We start from the raw sequence: 17,485 nt of genomic DNA, 5'->3' as shown, positions 1-17,485 counted from the left end.
AGCCACCCAGGCGCCCGATACGAGGAAATTTTAATCTCAGGAAACAAACTGAGGGTTGCTGGAGTGGTGGGGGGTGGGAGGGATGGGGTGGCTGGGTAATAGACATTGGGGAGGGTATGTGCTATGGTGGCGCCATGAACTGTGTAAGACTGTTGAATCACAGACCTGTACCTCTGATACAAATAATACATTATGTGTTAAAAAAAAAAAAAAAAGATAACAGGAAGGGTAAAATGAAGGGGGGGAATCGGAGGGGGAGATGAACCATGAGAGACTATGGACACTGAGAATCAAACTGAGGGTTCTAGAGGGGAGGGGTGTGTGTGGATGGGTTAGCCTGGTGGTGGGTATTAAAGAGGGCATGTACTGAATGGAGTACTGGGTGTTATACGCAAACAATGAATCATGGAACACTACATCAAAAACTAATGATGTAATGTATGGTGACTAACATAACATAAAAAAAAAAAAAAAACCTTAGTAAGTCCCCCCCCCAAAAAAAGTGTAATCCCATCACAAATATGAAATATCTGTGTAATTGGAAAAACTTTAAAATTCTAAAAAATAAAAAATTGAATTGAAAAATAGAATGATTACTCTATTCTTTTTATATCAGTGTTAAAATTATTTATCAAATTAACTCTTTGTCACAAAAATATCACCTAGGATTTCCTATTGCTACTAAAGCTATTCCACCTATCTATTCCATAACTCATGAATAGTTCAATACTTGTGACCTAGTGTCAAGTATTTTCTCTATTTCTTAATCCTCATTCTTCATTCTTCTAATGCCATTGGATTCAGTTGCCACCACTGAATGTAGTCTTCATTCTTCTAATGCCATTGGATTCAGTTGCCACCACTTTGAAAGCTCCTCCTTCAAGGAGAGCGGAAAGTATTCCATGACCATCTTACTCAAAGAAATCTCACTACTTCATTCTGATTTTCCATATGCCCTCCCTTTGCCTTAGAATATTTTTTTATTGAATATTCTATCTCCTCTTTTTCCACTGTGAAGAGTCTTCATATCTCCAGGTTCCTAGAAGGAAAAGCTGAAGAAATACAGTCATAGGATAGATGGACATTTTAAAAAAATAATTTATTCTCCTTCTTTCAACTGTGTATTTCCATGGCTCTAATTCTTGTATGAAATTTTGACCATGGTTTCTAGTAAGAGTGGAAAACTTAAAATGCCATTCAGTACAGTATTTTGTTTCATTATGAATTTATTTGATAATATTGTCCTTCTGTCAACAAATTATTCCTATCAAAATGTGGGACATGTACATTGTTTTTTCAAATTGATACTTACTGTAGTCCAACTGACCTGTTGACCTAGGTCTGTAAAATAGAGAGTGACAATGGAGGAAGCTGCAATGCTTTGAATGGTTATGTAGTCCTTCAAAAAAGGCCCACCTTAAATAATAAGGAAAAGTATTTTAATACAATTTCAAGGCATCGTGATTTTTAACAAACAATTTTAATGTGAAAAATTGTGAATGCTAAGAATAAATCATACATAGAAACTGCAATGTATAATAAATATTTAAAGTAAAATAAAATGTAAGTGAACCCATTTTATAAAATACCTAAGAATTTTTCAAATATATGGTAGTTTCCCACCTCTACCTAAACAAAGTGCAGACTACCACTAGTTACTATCCTGTTGTGTTCTGAGAAAATGTAATACTGGATAATATTATAACCGAGTATGATACAGGATATTTTTAAAGTATAATTTTTTGGGGGGAGGGCACCTGGGTGGCTCAGTCAGTTAAGTGTCTGCCTTCAGCTCAGGTCATGATCTCAGGGTCCTGTGACTGAGTCCTGTGTTGGGCTCCCTGCTCATTGGGGAGCCTTCTTGTCCCTCTCTCTCTGCCACTCCCCATGCTCATGCTCTCTCTCTAAAATAAATAAATAAAATCTTTTAAAAAAGTATAATTTGGGGTGTCAGTAGACATAGATGTCAACTGTTCTCTAAATTCTTTTATTATTTGATAAATTAATTAGGGCAAATAAATTTTAGTAGTCATCACAAGCACCAGCAGAGTGACTTGATGTATGTTTTAAAAGATCTCTATGGATGCTGTGTGGAAACTGGGAGGAAGGGGGAGCAAGATTACTTAGGATGAACTCAAAATTCATCAAGCAAGGGATTTTTTGGATTAAGATGGCACTGGTAGAAATGTTAAAAGTTCATCAATTTCAGATATGTTTTGAACATAGAGCAGGTTCAACTTGAGAAGAGAGTATTTCAGTGAAATAAAGACAGCTCTTAGATTTTTGACCTGGGCAATTAGGAGCATTGTAATTTCATTAACTGGCAGGAGGAAGACTGGGGAAGGAGCAGGATTTGGGGGTGGAAATTAAGATTTAAGTTAAGGTATGTTAAGTGTGTGATATTTATTAGGCATTCAAGTAGGAGCTGTCAAATAGGCAGTTGGTTAGGTGTGTCTGTAGATATTTGAAAGTCATTAACGTTTAAAGCCATGCTGTGTGATGAGATTATTTGAGTGTTCAGTTTGAAAAGAAAATGGAAACTGAAAAAAGTTTCTAGCACTACGGGCTTTCAAAGTAATAAAAGAAACATACTACAAAGATTACTGAAAAGGAGTTTCTCATGAAATTGGAGAAGAATAAACTGATGTCTTAGAGGACATGTAAAGGAAATGTTCCATTCTTAATAATAAACACTAGATAAGTCTGACATGTGTGTACTGAAATATATGTACAAAGATGTTCTTTTTAGCATTATTTATAATTGTAAAACAATTGTAAAAAGTTAAATCTTCATAAATGAGATAATGCTAAATATATCTTGTTTTATTCAAACAAAGTTATACCATACAGAAAGAAAAATAAGTGGACTAGGGCTAAATGAATCTCATAAGTATAATGTTATTTTTATTGCCATTGTAGTTGCTTGTATTGATATTATTCTTTATGCTAATCTATCTATAATTTATCTTTATTTTTTTCTCATGAAAAAGTGTCATTTCATTCTCTATTTTTTAAAGATTTTATTTATTTTTTTGAAACAGAGAGAGAGTGCATGAGCATGAGGGAGGGAGGGAAAGGGAGAAGCAGGCTCCCCACTGAGCAGGGAACAAAAAGTCAAAGTGGGGACCCTTCCAGGACTGTGGAATCATGACCTGAGCTGAGGGCAGATGCTTAACCAACTGAGCCACCTAGGAGTCCTCCATTCTCTATTTTTCCAAAACACATTAAATATTAATTTATGACTATTTTTAGTTGATTTTCAGAATCCAATACATTGATTTACAATGAAATATTTTAAAGTAAGATAAAATGTGCAGTTGTTATATATTAATTTTGAAGATGGTATTTGATAAAGCCAATGTGAATATGGTAAGCTATCATTCCCTTGATTAGGTTAGGCTATGTGGCTTTATAAGAGAGATTATTCAGTTGGGTCTGAGCTAATCATGTACTATTTAAATCTGCAGGAATTGGTAAGCCAGAGGAATTCAGATTCAAAGTACTAGAATACTGATACTACAGTACGAGAATGATTGCTGGGATGAAGATGGAGAGGGCGACATGGCAAATAATGCAAATAGCCTCTAGGAGCTGAAATGGCCTCTAGAATGTGACAAGGAGCAAGGAAATAGGAACCTCTGTCATAGAACCACAAAAAAAAAAAAAAAAAAAAAAAAAAAACTTCAGACAATAAGAATAAAGACAGAAGTAGAATTTTCTAAAAGTGTTGAGATGAGAATTCAGCTCCACCAACACCTTGATTACAGCTTTGTGATACTCTGAGCAAAGAATCTGGCCATACTGTGTCTTCAAGCTAATAAATGAGTGTTATTTTAAGCTTAGTTTGTGGTCATTTGTTACACAGCAATAGGAAGTTAATGTAACATGGGTCAAGGTAAAGACTTGGATATACAAATGGCCAAAATCATTTTGACAATCATGTATAACAACAAGAAATGTTAATAAGAACAAAATAATCTGAGATATTTGTACCACTTGAAGTACTGTAAACATCTTCCCAACATACATCTATTGACATCTTTGGAGAGGGGATTAGTTTCTACTCCTCTATTACTTTTGATGACTTCAAGGAGCAGACCATTGGCATATTTTTAAAATGTGGTCCCATCAATATGAGATTTGCATAGAAGGAACTGAGAGAATCCAGGCATATCATTAATCATACCACTCAGACTCAGTAATCAGGGAACCCTGTCCTTGGCTTTCTATGCCTATGTCCTTTTCCAAAGGGAGAGGAATGGGTAGGGCCAAGAATATATTCCTAAAACAAGAGTCAATTCCATGGATATCAGGCTTCAGCCACTTAAGGCCTGTGAATTTTCTGCCCAAATTAATTTAAACAAATCTTCTTTCTTGGGCATTTCTTCCCCAAAATTGTGCCAGACACTAGGGTATGTACCTAGGGGTTTGTCAAGGCCCTTTTATAAGTGCTATGGATGATTAGAGCCAGGGCTGGGAAGGAAAGGACCAAGTCTACTCATGCTTCACCTTTCTATTTTAGAAATCCAATGATTTTAAGCATTAGAAATTCAACTCTGTGCTTCCAGAACATTATTAAGTATCTTAATCAAGGTAGGAGGAGAGAACACATTTTAGTTACCAGTTTCTATGACAGATGTATTACAATTGTGACTTCAGTTCTTTACCATTCCCATATCCACACCATTTACAATATGACTTTTAGTACCTCTTATAAGAGTCGGTGCCTATTTTCCTGTGCCCTTGAATATGGGTTAGCCTAGTCATTCACTTTAGCTAACAGAATGTAGGGCAAGAAATATGATACTTCCAAGCCTGGGCCTTAAGAAATCTTTTTTTTTTTTTTTAAGATTTTATTTATTTATTTGACAGAGACAGAGATAGTGAGCAGGAACACAAGCAGTGGGAGTGGGAGAGGGAGAAGCAAGCTTCCCCTCGAGGAGGGAGCCCAATGTGGGACTCGATCCCAGGACCCTGGGATCATGACCTGAGCCAAAGGCAGATGCTTAATGACTGAGACACCCAGGCACCCAAGGGCCTTAAGAAATCTTAAGTGCTTGTGCTCATTTGTTTGAATCCCTGAATCCACCATGAGAACAAGCCCCAAATATTCTGCTGAAACATGAGAAACCACAAAGAGTAGAGAGGATTGGCTATAGTCATGGCCATCCTAGACCAGCCAGTCACTAAAAACCCACCAGCTGACTGCAGCTACTTGAGTGGACCCACCCAAGTAAGGCTAAGTCTAGCTCAGCTCAGCATAACCACTGAGCTAAAAAAAAAAAAAAAAATAGTCTGTTAATTTGCCTATGATTATCAATGTTTGCTATTTTCTTTATGTTTTACTGATGTCTTTTGTGTGAAGAAAATGTAGAAGACTAAATCTGCATGATGTCATTGCTCATAGTATAAGCATTCTGGCAGGAAATATTTGTAAATATTTAGGCCTTGATTTGTTTCAGTGTTAAGTTTTCTTAATATGAATAGTTATAACATCAGTTATAACAGATGAAGCATCTACCATGTGTCAGTAATTATAGTGCTTTATAAACATGATCTTATTTGACACTTATAAAACAAAAACCAAATCATGGGTTAAATTCTTTATTAGCTCCACTTTAGGAAAGAAGACCCTATAGATAGGTAAGCAGAAGAGTCAGGTTTTAAAATTCTGTTTTACTCCAAACAACCTCTTTGTACCACATCCTGCTTAGCTCGCTAAAATAATTGAGTCTTTTTTTTTTTTTTCAAATAAGTCATCACATTCTTATTCAAGGGCACTCAGTGGCTATATTTCATTCAGTTCATACCCTGTAAATGTATGTGAAGGGAAACCAAATAAATATATGTGAGGAGAAAGTAAAAAGTCACATTCACCAGGAAGGCTGAGCTAATAGAAATTCCCTGTTTCCCCTTGTAGTGTTCTTCAAATTGAATTATATTTTATATTGATGCCTGTGGCATTCTAGAGTCTTCATTATATAAAAGTCAAGTTCAGAAAACAATACCACTATATAATTTTATGTTATTTGAGCATCCATGTGTTGAAAGGCATTTATATGGTTGGCATATACAAGGCCCTGAAGAGGCAAAAATAAACAAGAGAGTGAGTCTTCTCTTTTAAACTCTAGCCAGATAGGAATTTTTCTTGAACATTTGAGCTTGGAAGAATTTGAAATCATTAAGAAAGTATGACTTCCAAGAATATCATGGATTCCTATTTTTTCAGCATAAAGGTCTCAGAGAAACCTGGGATGTCTAAGAAACAATGAAAACAAACAAAACACCTTAGAGAGATGCAAGGAAATCATCATTTGTCCTTAAGTAAAGGTAATATCTGAGAAAGGATGGCCTGAATATTAGCAAAAGTACCAGGGGAAAAAAAAAAGGGCAGTTCACCACTCTATGGAAAAATTTAGAGATTGAAATTCCTTAATAGATGCCTCTTGTAGATTTACTATTATTGACTTCAAGTATTCTTCCAAAATTTATATTCTACCCACAGCTCTTATTTAACACGTCCAAATTTAAGGTCAAGTTGATGTAATATTAGTGACAATGATTATTAGCAGGAGTAACTTTTAAGTGTATCTATTTATAAATGTTTTGAATGAAGAATAGGATTTGACAGTTTGAGAAATTTCAGGCTTAATCCCGGATATTATATTTTCCCTAAAATTCATTCATTTCTCCCCTCCTTAGTTCATTTATTCTGCTTTAAACAGAAAAGAAGAAAGAAAGAGAAAGAAAGGAAGAAAGAAGAAAAGAAAGAAAGAAGAAAGAAAGAAAGAAAGAAAGAAAGAAAGAAAGAAAGAAAGAAAGAAAGAAAGAAGAAAAGAGAGGAAGGAAGGAAGAGAGGGAGGGAAAGAAAGGAAAGAAAGAAGGAAAGAAGGAGGGAAGGAAGGAAGGAAAGAGGGAAGGAAGAAAAAAAAATATTGAGCTGTATCCCTGAGAACATATTAGGTGATAGTAGAATGAGAGAATAAAGCAGTAAAACTTTTAGAAACAGAAAGATGTTAGTTCAGATCCTGCCTCCAATGCAAATTACAGTGGATGTGTGAAAATTATCTTTAGACTAGAATTCCTCATGCAAAAAGTGAAGCACTAGCTTATGGGGAGAATCAACCGACATAACTGATCTAGACCACTTACTATAATGTTTGTCATTTAGTAAGTGATAAATAAATATTAACTATTGATGAAAGAAAAGGGATTCCAAATTAAATAAATAGATCAGTGAAAATTTATTCTTACCTCGTTCTAGCTGCAGGCCAACTCGGGAAGGATACCACTTTGGACCTATTCCATGAAAAATAAAGCATTTAATTGTCAGCACAAGTATACACACATTTTAAAATCTAATAGTTTCTTCAGGTAGATTCCTAGTAATGCAATTGCTGGATCATAAAGTAATTCTACTTTAAATTTTTTGAGGAGCCTCCATACTGTTTTCCAGAGTGACTGCACCACTTTTCATTCCCAACAGTGTAAGAGGGTTCTCCTTTCTCTACAACCTTACCAACACCTGTTGTTTCTTGTCTTGTGAATTCTAGCCATTCTGACTGGTATCAGGTGATATCTCATTGTAGTTTTGATTTGTATTTCCCTGATGATGAGTGATGTTGAGCATCTTTTCATGTGTTTGTGGGCCATCTGGATGTCTTCTTTGGAAAAATGTCTATTCACATCTTCTGTCCATTTTTAATTGGATTAGTCATTTTTTGGGTGTTGAGTTTTATAAGTTCTTTATATATTTTGGATACTAACCCTTTACCAGAAATTATCATTTGCAAATATCTTCTCCCATTCTGAAGACTGCCTTTTAGTTTTGTTGATTGTTTCCTTTGCTGTTCAGAAGCTTCGTATCTTGATGAAGTCCCAACAGTTCATTTTTGCTTTTGTTTCCTTTGCGTCAGGAGACATATCTAGTAAGAAGGTACTGTGGTCAATGTCAAAGATGTTACTGCCTGTGTTCTTCTCTAGGATTTTTATGGTTTTGGATCTCACATTTAGGTCTTTAACCCTATGATCCAGCAATTGCACTACTAGGTATTTACCAAAGAATACAAAAATACTAACTCAAAGGGATACATGCACTTCAATGTTATAGCATTATCTACAATAGCCAAATTATGGGAACAGCCCAAGTGTCTTTAACTGATGAATAAATAAGGAAGAAGTAGTATAGATGCACAATGGAATATTACTCAGCCACAAAAAAGAATGAAATCTTGCTGTTTGCAATAATGTGGTTGGAGCTAAAGTGTAGCACATTAAGTGAAATAGTCAGAGAAAGACAAATACCATATCATTTCACTCCTATGTGGAATTTAAGAAACAAAACAAACTATCATAGGGGAAAAAGAGGAAGAGGCAAGCCAAGAACAGACTCTAAACTACAGAGAATAAACCAATGGTTACCAGAGGGGAGGTGGGTGAAGGGATTGGTTAAATAGGTGATGGGGATTAAGAGTGCACTTGTGATGAGTAACAGGTGTTGTATGTAAGCATTGAATCACTAAATTGTACACCTGAAACCAATATTACACTGTATGTTAACTAACTGTAATTTAAATAAAACAAATGAAAAATCCGATTAAAAAATGGGCAGAATACATGAATAGACATTTCCCTCCCCACCCCAAGTAATCTAATAGTTTCTGTTGGAAGACAGATTCGATCTTAGGAAGTGGATAAAGTACTTATCCAGTGTCATAAATGGAGATAGATCTTGGCAGTGTGCTGATGAGCAGTGGTTGATAGTTATGATGAGAGCTTTAGGGTGGTAATTTTCTGTTTTTTAATCTGGGGTCTGGCTACATATATGTGTTCAGTCTGTGGACATGTACCAAGGTATATGACATAGGACTTGTGCACTTTATGTAAGTTATTTTTCAATAAAATGCTTAACCATCTTCATTTAAAACCAAAGAACATTGATCTTATTATTATTTTTTTTAATATTGACACCTGAAAGTGGATTATTTTCTTTACCAGGAGTAAAGCACACAATTCATATTGGAATAATATGTATTATCGACTTTTAATAATTATAAACCTATTGATCATAGCAGACCATCAATTTAGTATCTTTCCCTTATACTACCATTAGGAATAAATACATAGTTTACTAAAGAATTCTACCTGGATAAGGAAATCAAAATGCATTTACCATATACAGCCATAATAGAAAAATTGGTTCACAAAATAGAGCTACCCTATGACCCAGCAATTATACTACTGGGTATTTACCCCAAAGACACAGATGTAGTGAAAAGAAGGGCCACACGCACCCCAATGTTCATAGCAGCAATGTCCACAATAGCCAAACTGTGGAAAGGCCAAGATGCCCTTCAACAGATGAATGGATAAAGAAGATGTAGTCCATATATACAATGGAATATTACTCAGCCATCAGAAAGCATGAATACCCAACTTTTACATCAACATGCATGGGACTGGAAGAGATTATGCTAAGTGAAATAAGTGAAGCAGAGAAAGCCAATTATCATATGGTTTCACTTATTTGTGGAACATAAGGAATAGCATGGAGGACATTAGGAGAAGGAAGGGAAAAATGGTGGGGGGGGGGGAATCGGAGGGAGAGATGAACCATGAGAGACTATGGACTCTGAGAAACAAACAGGGTTTTAGAGGGGAGGGGGGAGGGGGATTGGTTAGCCCGGTGATGGGTATTAAGGAGGGCACGTACTGCATGGAGCACTGGGTGTTATACAAAAACAATGGATCATGGATCACCACATCAAAAACCAATAATGTATTGTATGGTGACTAACATAACATAATAAAATTTAAAAAAAATTATTTTCTCTTAAAATGAATTCTAAGTTATTATTTTAAGGTTTCTATTGAAAATTTAATTCTTAACTTTGATATCCAGTATTAAGCAAATTAACTTGATTTATAATAAATTAAGAGTACTGTCAAAGAAACATACTGCATTGCTCTTTTGTTTTCAAAACACTGCTTTTTATTTTTTATTTTTTTATAGACTTTTTTTTTTAAGATTTTATTTATTTATTTGACAGAGAGAGACACAGCGAGAGAGGGAACACAAGCAGGGGGAGTGGGAGAGGGAGAAGCAGGCTTCCCGCCGAGCAGGGAGCCTGATGTGGGGCTCGATCCCAGGACCCTGGGATCATGACCTGAGCTGAAGGCAGACGCTTAACGACTGAGCCACCCAGGCGCCCCCAAAACACTACTTTTTAAAGTGGTAGTAAGAATGATGATAATAAGACGTAAGTAGACTCTTGAAATAAATTCTCTCCAAATTTATTGCAAAAAGAGAACTTATACATGCACATTATCATGGACAAATAACTCATAAGTCAAAAATTGTAATCACAAGTTTAAAACTATTTAGGATTATATTTAAACAAAATTTAGTAACAGCATGACAAATGAGCAGACACAAAATTTAACTTTGACATTTGATTTTTTAAATTAGAGAATATGCAGGTAAAGACACTTTTTTGTTTTGTTTTTGTATTTACTAATAAAATTCTTATTATTTATATAACCATTGGTTGTTCTGGAATGTATATTAACATTATTTGCTGAAAGATATTTTAAAATAATTACTTGTATTACTCATAGTGAAAATCTGCTGCCAAAGAAGATATGATGCAAATATATACAACAGAGGCTTCTAAAGTTTTAATTGAGTTTCAATTATGGGTATTGGAGAAATTACAATCAGAATGGGAATCCATTTATATTGAACAGATAGTCATTGAGCACCTACGATGGGTGTACATTAAAGCTGACAATTTCTGTCCATTTAAATAATATTCACATGAGATACTGCTTTCAACAGCACTTTGTGATGCTTCCTATTGTGGAAATAAAAAACTATCATTCTAAGCCAATAAAACTGTCTATGAACCAAATGACTGAATACTGGCTGAACCCACACTAATACATCAGAGAAATTAGAAGCTCTAAACACTTTTTGGGAAATCTATGGCCTTCTAACTCTGTCAACATAGATCTACGTATGGAATAAACTTGGCATTTATAGGTTGTGACCTTTTAACACTGTGTCCTAGCGAAAAACAGTTATTAACTGCCTATATAAGCCTTTAGATTAGTTTCAGTCACCTTTTCAAAGAGCAAAGAATACATTGGCTGAAATGTTCTGTGCTTGTTGTGGGGAGGTGGAATAGGTTTGAAGAATGGCAGAAAAAAGACAGTATAAATGATAAAGAACATAAGTTGCATAAGGATTTTTAGCATGGATGAATAGTCTAAAAGATTATTTATATTGTGGAGTACATTGAAGTTAGATAACTGGCTTACAGATGAATTATAAATACATAGGAGATCTAATGCGTCTGTCAGTCTCCGAATTTATCAAGATATTGAGCTTGATTTGTGTAACTTTTTTCATATTCTAACCATGACTTATAGTTATTTTCTTGATAATTAAAAGTGTTTATATCACTAAGGGATAACATTCTATTTTATTTTAGTTTAGCTTAGTGTAGTTTAGTTTTATTTATTTATCTGAAAGAGAGAGCATAAGCAGGGAGACGACCAGAGGGAGAAGCAGACTCCTCGTTGAGCAGGGAGCCTGATGTGGGGCTTGATGCCAGGACCCTGAGATCATGACCTGAGCCAAAGGCAGATGCTTAACTAACTGAGCCACCCAGGCGCCCCAAGGGATAACATCCTAAATGGGTAATATATGTAATTCAATATATATGTACTTCAATAGGTAATTCAAATATATTTATTTTAATAAGTTATTTTCCAAACTGTTGGTTGTGAGCCATTAATAAATTGAAAAATGGAATTAGTGTATTATTCTTAACATTACTTAAAGGAATAGAACAGAATAGTGTAGAGTAGAATAAGTAGAGATGTATCATCATGACACTGGATGCAATGTATTGCAATAAATTGTAGATAGATTAAGGACTGTTTCTTGAACTTTTGTTCAATAGTTTAAATTGTATAAGTACATTTTATTTTTATAAGAACTATAATAATTTCTTATTCACAGTCAAAAAGTTTTGAAATCCATGAATCCCAGAACACTTATGCCTTCACTTATGACCCTTGGTAAAACTTGCCCTTTACTCCTACCTTTTTCTTGATTTCACCCATCCCAGTAGGAAGGATAAGTTCTGAGAGCAGTTAAGGATTAAAGAAAGTTAATAAATGTGATGGAGCCTCCATATTGAACCATAGAGACTTCTAGGAATAAATGAAATGGTGATCAATTTTTGTTGTTTACATCCTGGGTTCTTTGTGGCTGGTGTTGTGAGATAAGATAAAGAATAAATAGAAACAGAATATAGACCTAAGAAGTATGCTATGCAGAGCTGGATCAGTTCAAGAGGTTAATGGAAGAAAGATGAAGTTCTACAAGCTTCTACATGGCTCAGTTTAATTCCTCAATATTCCAGAACTGGATGTAGAAGAAAATAAGCAAATTTGTCTGCACTGTTTACTGTGACCTGCCACTAGATACAAATGTGGCAATTAAAGCTAATCTTGGAGATGACAGTTCCAGAGAGTTAGAAACAAAGAAGGCTTATTTCCAAATAATTGATAGCTACAAGATAGGAAATAGATTCTAAATGTTCTGAAAAATAACAATGACACCTGTTAAAAAAAAAACACTTTAGATAATAAGACTCAAGAAAATGTAGCATTTTTTTTTTTTTTAAATAATCTCTATGCTCAACGTGGGGCTTGAACTCACAGCCCTGAGATCAAGTCACATATTGTACTAACTGAGGCAGCCAGGCACTCCAAGAAAACATACCATTATAAACTAAAGTGTATCAACTGTTATTTCTAATAATCCATTTGAAAGAAAAAGTAAATTGTATGTGTATATAATTATTATAATATATAACATAATATATAATATTATTTGTATTTGTATAATTCATCCTTGTTTATATACACAGAGGCTTTTTGACAAAAGACTGAATAAAATTTATAGAAATTTATCATCAACTTATTTTTAATAATAAAAAAATAATGGGATGATAGTATAGACAATTAGACCAGGCAGAAGAGAGAATTAGTTAGTTGGAAAATGGACGAGAGGAAATTACTCAGAAAGTAGAAACATGAAAGGTTCAAGAAAATATGAAAGCAATTTAAAAGAAATAGGGGCTAAAAGTGAACAATATATTAGGCATATGCAAGCATAAGAAAAAAAATATTAATTACAATGGTACACTATATATTCCTCCCCATACATCCTATTGAGGACAACTAGAAAAGAATGGCAAAATATTTTCTCAAGTTCTCCACAGAGTAATTAGAAAAATGAAGAATTATGAAACTGAGCTCTGGGAGAACAGAAAACCAAGAAAGCTGAGCCTAGCAACTGGAGACACATTCCCCTAGGGATATCAGCTTGTATTGGAAGAAACAGCTGAGCAGGACTTTCCACAAACTCACAAGCCTAAGGAAACAGAAGAACAAACTATATCCCCAGTTCAGAAGTAGAAGCTCTGGTAAAAGCCCAATATTCCAATTGGCATTGTGTAATTAGGGCAAATCAGAAATAAACCAGTTCCTACAGGAAATGAAGCTGAATTTTGAATCATCCCAATCCCTGTTTGGATTCAACTGATCTGTAATCTCCACAGTCCAGCTCTTCTGCCCAAGGAAGCAAAAGTAAATAATCTCTGGAGGCAGATAACTTCATCTAGAGTCTGTTATTATCTTTACATACTTTCACATTTTTCAAATTTTCATGTATGGCAATTAAACTGATAGCGGATTTTCTAAATGGCAACAATAAAAGGTAATGGACAAATGGCTTCTAAATGGAGTACCTTTTAAAGAAAACATAAGGACATTACTGGAGTGAGAAATCTCACACTCAGTAGACCCTTTCTGCCTGTTGGTAGATGAACATCTAAAGGATCAACTTTTAGAAAAATAAGTTAATTCTAGGACTAAGAGATAAGGTAAACTAAACAATATTGAGCAAAGGAACTGGCATATATGTGGACACTTCTATATAAAATAGCTGAATATCTATATAATTCATGTATATAAAATAATATAGGTACTAGTAATAATGTATATACGTATATAGAAACAAAATACTGGACAACAATAACATACAAAATGGAAAGCACACTCAAAAAAATGGAAAGCACTCTTTGTACTTAAAGTATTCTAAATAACTTGGATTATTTAAGAAGAATGTAGAAATATTGATCAATTTCAGATTTTGATAAAAAGATTTTTATTTGTTTATTTATTTATTTATTTATTTATTAGAAAAGGAGGAGGAGGAGTAGAGGGAGAGAGAGAGAGAATCTTAAGCAGGCTTCACACCCAGAGCAGAGCCTGATGTGGGACTCGAACTTATGACCCTGAGATCATGATGTGAGCAAAAATCATGGGTCAGACACTTAACTGATTGAGCCACCCAGGCTTCCCAAAAGATTTATTTTTTAAAATTTTGAACAGTTTATTAGTAAACATATTTCTATTAAGCCAAACTTTTTCTTATTAATAACTTCCACATATATTCCTTGTTCTAATATCTGAAGTATACAACTCTCTCTTTTCCTTTGAGACAAAGGATGTGCTCTGATGTAAAGTTCTCGTATGTACAAAATGAAATTAAAGTACAGGAGATATCAACCAAGTAATGAAATTCTAAGTAGGAAACATGATGTTATGACAGAATGTCCTGTGTACTTTGCATTATCTCTTTGGTTATATTGTTTTATTAATTAGTACTTCCATAGTCTTTCCAAACACTACAATCCTATAAGCAAGCCTGAACAAAAGGGCAGACACATGAATTGTTTCCTTTTTTATAAGAAATAAACAACAAACATATATAAAACTCCTTATGTATTAAAATACTGGCTGCTGATTTAATATTGTTGAATCAGTTGTTTTATTTGTTACAAATGATTCATTCAGTACAGTACTTCACTAGAACTAAATGGACCATTCTTTTCCTTGTAAACCATTTATTTGAAGTTTTATAAATGCCACCTACATAATTAAGTGATCAAACTAAAATAGAATCAAGGAAGCCAGTAAGATATGATATGAGTGATAGGGTTTATATCTGAAAAATAAAAGAACCATTTCCTATCTCATTCCAACAACAACAAAAAGTTTTAACACTAAAGCCAGCCACCAACCAATGTATGTAATTTTGCTGACCTTGAAAAGGAAATGCATCTGCTAAAGAATTTGCTATTATGGAGTGCTCAAATAAGAAAGACAGAGTGCTATCACACTGTATAATCAGCAATCACAAAGCAAGGCTTCTGAAGGAAAACAGACATGGTTCTAAAAATGGAAAATTTAAAAGCTGCATAAAAATATTCAGATTTATAAAAGAGAGCATGAAAGCAAGAAGCATAAAGTAGCAAGTCAATTTCACACTAAATAACAAAGCAGAAAGCAGAATAATGTGGGGCAGGGAGAAGAACACACAGAGTATAACCAGACTATTTCTTTATCCTCACTGGCTTAAATTTATAGCCAGTTTGTTCACCAAATTACCCACCATACTTCTAAGAAATTACCAGGATTGATCATCATGCCTGTATTCCCATTTACATTGGACACCATTAGCTGTCAAGTCTCCCAGAGTATTACAATGACTCTTCTCCCAATTTTGCCTTGCACAACCACTAATCAGACCTGATTGTCCACCTTCCCATGCCTTCTAATACTCCCCCAATGCACTTGAGGGCACGTATAGTCTGTCAACAGCAAAAACTTCTAAACAATCAATTTTCACTCAAAAAAGTCCCTCTATCTTCTTCCTTTAATAGAAAACTCCGTGATTTTCAACTAAGTATTTATTCTTCACACTAAATCCTTCCAATTATGGGCATGAAAATGTGTTAGGAATCCTCCTTGCTATTAAATGCTGTTTCCAAAACATTTTCTCCATTCTCCTTGTGGACTTCATATCAAATTTTACTATTTAATTTAATTGATTCTTGTTGCTGTCTCTGGTGGACTGGTCTTTCCACTTAAAATATTCATGACTTTAACTCAGAACATGCTCTCCACCACTACTCATTCATCATTGTTAGTGATTTTAATATAACTTGATTTTTTATATTACTCACCAAACATTATGTCCATAAGCCTGCTAATGATTGAAATTTAACCAAAAACAGAAAAAAATTAAAAACAAACAGAGAAAAGAAAAGAAAAAAAAAGAAAACAACAAAAAGAACATTGCTTTTTCATTAAAGTTTGCAAGATAATCTTTGACTTCATACCAGTGGCCATAGTACTCTGTGCTTTCTGGTTTTGTATTATTGAGAACATTCCCTTAAAAAGTATAATAACCAGTCCAGATATTTCACTGTTCATATATCTATTTTCTTTGAATTTAAATTTCCTCACACAGTCACATATTCAAATATAAATTTGAAATCAATCATTTGCTATAGATAAGACATCTCTTCTAATATTTGGTGAATCTATAATATAGTCACTTGCTCAAGTTCAAATACTGCTATCCCAACCATTTTGACTTTTGGATATTATAAAACAAAATTATTTAATAATATCTGTCTTTGGGAATATCAGCATGTCATTAAAGATGAATCAAAATAACCCTGACATTGCTCAGCAATTCACAGGTTTAAATGTGCCATAATGAGAGATGAAACAACTTACAGACAGGATCATACCTCATGCACTTTAAGAATTGTATTAGCTATGACAGTTGTATTACATGAAACTTGACTGGCAAAATGGACATCCCTTCCTAACAATTTAGTCTCCTAAGATTCTGAAAACAATAATACATCACATAGGTAAATTGAATTTTTGACACTTAGATGAGTTGCTGATGATATTAAGTATACAGCAATGTAAATTTGACCAGTATTTTACAGTAGTCACAGTGAGAAGAAGTCTATTTTCAATACTTGGTACATTAATATGTGCAAGTGGTTTATACTATGATTTGAACTGAACCACAAAGAAAATATTGGCTTAAGTAAGAAAGTTAAGAGAAGTACTTTTAACAAGGGCCTTTTACTTAGTTAAGATGACAGAGAAAACAAAATTGTATTATTCTATATATCATTAGCAGAATTTCATAATAGAAAACATTAATGAGATATAAAAAAACATGTTTGGAACATTATATTTTTACACTTTGTGATTTCAGTACCTATATATACTATAATGGAATAAATTTGATATGTAGTTTCTTTTCAAAATATTACCTCAAAACGTATGCAGCTCTTAATATCATGTTGGTGGATGATACATTCCTTAGTTCCTTTTTTTTAAATCTCAGCTTGCCACTTATGAGCAAATTAATCATCAATCTCTCTAAAATTTCAGTTTCTTTTTCCATTCAGTATGTGCCCTCTTTAATACCCATCACCAGGTTAACCCATCCCCCCACCCCCTCCCCTATAGAACCCTCAGTTTGTTTCTCAGAGTCCATAGTCTCTCATGGTTCATCTCCCCCTCTGATTCCCCC

At 34.1% G+C, this 17,485-nt stretch overlaps 1 protein-coding gene across 5 annotated transcripts in view; it reads right to left on the bottom strand.

Moving 5' to 3' along the window:
* Window positions 1–17,485, bottom strand: part of TECRL (trans-2,3-enoyl-CoA reductase like) — an 82,338-nt gene that overhangs the window by 23,968 nt on the left and 40,885 nt on the right. For 4 of the 5 annotated variants that reach the window (XM_081813081.1, XM_031018314.2, XM_081813083.1 and 1 more), the window contains exons 3-4: window positions 7,255–7,299; window positions 1,313–1,416 (exon numbers count right to left, since the gene is read on the bottom strand). In XM_081813081.1, the coding sequence (XP_081669207.1) occupies window positions 1,313–1,416; window positions 7,255–7,299 (149 nt within the window). The remainder of the gene's footprint in view (window positions 1–1,312; window positions 1,417–7,254; window positions 7,300–17,485) is intronic. The other variant, XM_081813082.1, reaches the window with a different exon arrangement.

This window comes from Leptonychotes weddellii, chromosome 2 (assembly GCF_054177405.1).
Source record: "Leptonychotes weddellii isolate Sample4059 chromosome 2, ASM5417740v2, whole genome shotgun sequence".
Lineage (NCBI taxonomy): Eukaryota > Metazoa > Chordata > Mammalia > Carnivora > Phocidae > Leptonychotes > Leptonychotes weddellii.
The sequence above is the reverse complement of the archived record's forward strand: the minus strand, read 5'-3'. Positions and strand labels throughout refer to the sequence as shown.